At 37.4% G+C, this 4,830-nt stretch overlaps 1 protein-coding gene across 2 annotated transcripts; it reads left to right on the top strand.

Annotated features, from left to right (window-relative positions):
• The first annotated feature begins 622 nt into the window (after window positions 1-622).
• Window positions 623-4,154, top strand: LOC112769407 (receptor-like protein kinase THESEUS 1). Of its 2 annotated transcripts, XM_025813928.3 has the most exons (4): window positions 656-773; window positions 928-996; window positions 1,087-1,130; window positions 1,307-4,154. In XM_025813928.3, exon 4 carries the CDS (start codon window positions 1,405-1,407, stop codon window positions 3,964-3,966), a length of 2,562 nt encoding a protein of 853 aa, XP_025669713.1. In that variant the 5' UTR covers window positions 656-773; window positions 928-996; window positions 1,087-1,130; window positions 1,307-1,404; the 3' UTR covers window positions 3,967-4,154. The 2 variants fall into 2 exon arrangements, with proteins under 2 accessions (XP_025669712.1, XP_025669713.1); XM_025813927.3 differs by having other exon boundaries at window positions 623-996.
• Window positions 4,155-4,830: the final 676 nt, after the last annotated feature.

The following is a 4,830-nucleotide window of genomic DNA, read 5'->3' as shown; positions in this document are numbered from 1 at the left end:
TGAGGTGACAATTATGCACAAGAATTTAATCATTTTCATGGGACAAAAATTTTGCGGACAATGAACTTCGAGAATGTTATCACCATATAGACGCTGAGGTTGGGAAAGAGTTGTGCCTATGTAGCAGAGATTCTCCGTACTTTGGTAGCACAAATGTTGCCATGTGTAACGAGCTGAATGCGTACTTGCACCTTGTTGATGGGTTTGTGAGTTAATCGCAAAAAATTTTTTTCAGTGGTGACAGCCACCACTACCACCATAGACTGATGATGCTAAACTAAATTTAAATAATCACAAGAGAAAAAGAAAAGTAGAAAACATATACCTAATTATTATGATTAACATTCAACTTAATTATAATTATAGACACTATATATATCACAGAGAATAATTTACTCTTTATTTTAGAGAAGATATGGCAACATTCATCTAACATAAATAGTTTTATATGAATATCTAATTATGTAATATCATATTATTAAAAATAATTATTTTTATTAACGGTATGAATAAACATAAAAAAATGACAGTATAAAAGATCAATGTATCAAAATTAAATTTTTATTATGTTTTTTTTTTTTTGTTTTTTTTTAATAAGATATCAAATGAGCGGCTGTATATCACAAAGCACAACCAATTCTAAGATAATTGTAGACCACATCCCCAGAACTTCCATTTTTATATTCCTTTTCAATTTTTTTAACATTATAACATTGGTGTCAAAGATTCTGAAATTTTGAAAACCACACCACCAAATCTTCAAGAAACAGCTGGTTCATTTCTTTTCTTTTCTTTTTTCTCTTCTTAATGGAAGTTAGTAGAATAATAACTAAGATTAAAACTTTGAAGTTCCATGAACCTTTTTTCCAAGTCATAATTTTTCTTTCTTTGTTGAGTTTTTGTGGGGTCCCCATTTTTGTTCTGTAGATGACAGCCTAATCAACAGCCTGGAAAAGGGTGTGTGTGCAGCCACCACACTAAAAAGCTTTCAACTTGGTTGATGATTCATACTTGAAGCATTTTCATTTTTCACTAATGCCATTCACGTAATCAACCTTAATCCCACTCTCATTTATTCTCTTTCAGAACTTGCTCAATTTTTGCCATACACATTTTCCCTCGAAGACAAGGTATGCATATCAAGACAACTCTTTTTTCTTTTTCTGTGTATTTCTCACTCTACTTACGTAAGAGAATTCTAGCAACTAGATTTTGACACCACCTCTTCTGTATTTGTGTCTTGTAAGAAATGTTTGGTTTTTGTTTGTTTTGTGCATTGAATTTGATAGATCCGAGGTTGGTGCAGGTTTTTGTGTGTGTGTGCATTTGGGAAAAGAGGTGTTGTTGTTGCTGATGCTCACAACCTGTTTGATTATATGGGACTAGTGTGAAGACAAGGCTACAATGTTGATGATGAAACTTGTTCTCAAGTGGGTTTCTTCTGTTTTTGTTGTTTTGCTTCTGTTCTTGTTGAATGGAGCATTTTCAGCAACATCTTCTTCATCATACACTCCTCCTGATAACTATCTCATTGCTTGTGGTTCCTCAAAAAACATCACCTTCCAAGGCCGCACCTTTGTTCCTGATTCACAGCATTCTTCACTAGTGTTCAAAACTGGGGATTCTCTTGTTTCTGCTAGTTCCAATTCTAGTACTGCACCATCCCCAATTTACCAATCAGCTAGGATCTTCACTGATACAGCTACATATAGGTTTGAGATTGCGCAAGAGGGTCGGCACTGGGTCCGGCTTTATTTTTCGCCTGTCCGGAACTCCGGTCACGATTTGAATTCTGCTTCTGTGACAGTTGTTACTGATAATTTTGTTCTCTTGAGCAATTTCACATTTAGGAGCTACAATGGTTCTTATATGTTTAGGGAATATGCTATCAATGTTACCTCTGATACCTTGACTATGACCTTTATCCCTTCTAATGGTTCAATTGCCTTTGTCAATGCAATTGAAGTTGTGTCTATGCCTGATGATTTGTTTGTTGATCAGGCATTGGCCCTTAACCCCTCGGCCCCATTCAGCGGCCTCTCTGAACTCGCTTTCGAAACAGTTTACCGGGTGAACATAGGAGGTCCCTTGATTACTGCCCAAAATGACACCCTTGGAAGGACTTGGGAGAATGATCTGAAGTACCTCCATGTGAACAGCTCGGTCACTAATGTGTCGGTTGATCCTTCTATCATCAAGTATCCAGCAGGCGTGACGCCTCAGACGGCTCCGAATTGGGTCTATGCCACAGCTGAAGCAATGGGGGATCCAAATGTGCCCAATTCCAATTTCAACATTACTTGGGTCTTCCCTGTGGATCCAAGTTTCTCGTATTTTATCCGGGCACATTTTTGTGATATTATGAGTACTTCATTGAACACTTTAGTGTTCAATATGTTCATAAACTCTGACATAGCTATTGGAAGTCTTGATCTCTCATCCATAACCAACGACTTGGATGTGCCTTACTTTAAGGACTTCGTCTCCAATGCTTCGGACTCTAACACTTTAACAGTAAGTGTTGGTCCTGATACCATGGCAGATCTCACTAATGCTACTATGAATGGATTGGAGATAATGAAAATCAGCAATTCACTGAGGAGTTTGGATGGGCTTTCTTCAGTTGAGAGTCTCCTTCCTAGTTCACAATCAAAGAAGAACAAGATAGGAATAATAGTTGGTTGTGCTGTTGGAGCTTTAGCTGCCATAATATTTGTTGGATTATGTTGTTATTGCTGCTTGGTACGACGCAAATCAAAGGATACTCAACAAGGTGGTCATCCATGGCTGCCTTTGCCCTTGCATGGAAACTCTCAGACCATGACAAAAATGTCAACACTGTCGCAAAAGAGCGGAACTGCAAGTTGCATATCTTTGGCTTCCTCAAATCTTGGACGCTTCTTCACTTTCCAAGAAATTCTAGACGCAACCAACAAATTTGATGAGAAGTTGCTTCTTGGTGTTGGTGGTTTTGGTAGAGTTTACAAGGGAACTCTTGATGATGGAACCAATGTAGCTGTTAAGAGAGGCAATCCTAGATCTGAACAAGGTATTGCTGAATTCCGAACAGAAATCGAAATGTTATCCAAGCTTCGCCACCGTCATCTTGTGTCTCTCATTGGTTATTGCGATGAGAGGTCAGAAATGATTCTTGTCTATGAATACATGGCTAATGGACCCCTCAGGAGTCACCTGTATGGAACTGACCTGCCACCTCTGTCCTGGAAGCAGCGGCTTGAAATCTGCATTGGAGCAGCAAGAGGCCTCCATTATCTCCACACAGGTGCATCTCAAAGCATAATTCATAGGGATGTAAAGACAACAAACATCCTCTTAGATGATAACTTCGTTGCCAAGGTTGCTGATTTCGGCCTCTCCAAAACTGGTCCTGCTCTTGATCAAACTCATGTGAGCACTGCTGTCAAGGGCAGTTTCGGTTATCTTGATCCCGAATACTTCAGGAGACAACAGCTTACAGAGAAATCAGATGTCTATTCTTTTGGAGTAGTTCTAATGGAAGTGTTATGCACAAGGCCGGCTTTGAACCCTGTCCTTCCAAGGGAGCAGGTTAATATAGCTGAATGGGCAATGACTTGGCAGAAAAAGGGTATGCTTGATCAAATCATGGATCAAAATCTAGTTGGAAAAGTCAACCCTGCTTCTCTTAAGAAGTTTGGGGAGACTGCTGAGAAATGCTTGGCTGAGTATGGTGTGGATAGGCCATCCATGGGAGATGTCTTGTGGAACCTTGAATATGCTTTGCAACTCCAGGAGACCTCGTCGGCACTTTCGGAGCCAGAAGATAATAGCACGAACCACATTACCGGAATTCAGTTGACTCGTCTTGAGCAATTCGACAACAGTGTGAGTATGATGGATGGGGGCATTTCTGGCACCGATGATGATGCTGAAGATGCTGCGACAAGTGCAGTGTTCTCGCAATTGGTAAATCCTCGTGGAAGATGAGTTCTTTCTTGTGTACCATTAGTTCAAGCCTTGGACTAAATTGAAAGTCCTGATTGATGAATGAAAGTTGTTTCTCATTTCATTATTGTTTTTGTAATTTTTTTTTCCTTTTTGCTCATAACATAAAGTTACCATGTAATATAGTATAGTTGTTCAGTTCTACAATAAAAGTTAGATTTGGTGAACCATCTTACATGCAATGTACTTTACAAAATTGTGGGTACCAATGTACTCCACAAAAATCACTTTTTTTTTTCCTGAACCGTTTCCAATTTTATCATTCCATGATATCCATAAATCAATTTGATGTTTAAAGCTCACTATCAACATATTTTGAAAATGATAGTAAGTAAAATGGATGAAAAACATTGATAGATAGAACTCATATTATCAACTTGCTAAACTACCTTAAAGAATCACCTCTTGATGTTGTCCAAAACTTTACCTGTTTTTCTTAATTTCCTTTGAATGTCAACTTATTTCTTACCATCCTGCCAATGCACAATCAATAGAGTAGATCTCAATTGTATGTTTCTTCTCTAATGGGCTGTGACTAATTGGGAGTGGATTTTCTTAAAAAAAAAAAAATCAATTATTTGGTAAATTATGATTTTTTATTATTGAATATTTTTTCTTATTTATTATTATTTTTTGTCTCACTTAAAAAGTGTAAAGTGAGAGATCACATTTCGCCAAACAATTGAAAAAAAATTAAGAAGATCTATTCTTCTCACTAATTGTTACAATGCCTCATCTTCATGTAACCAATTTTCTCTTAGATGTTTTTGGATACACAATAAAATCGTTCATCCAATTCAATTCAAATTGAAAACTGATTAAAATCCCACTAATTTGGATTTAATT

Source organism: Arachis hypogaea, chromosome 18, assembly GCF_003086295.3.
Source record: "Arachis hypogaea cultivar Tifrunner chromosome 18, arahy.Tifrunner.gnm2.J5K5, whole genome shotgun sequence".
Classification (NCBI taxonomy): Eukaryota; Viridiplantae; Streptophyta; class Magnoliopsida; order Fabales; family Fabaceae; genus Arachis; species Arachis hypogaea.
Note: the sequence above shows the minus strand (reverse complement) of the source record. Positions and strands in the feature narration are given on the sequence as shown.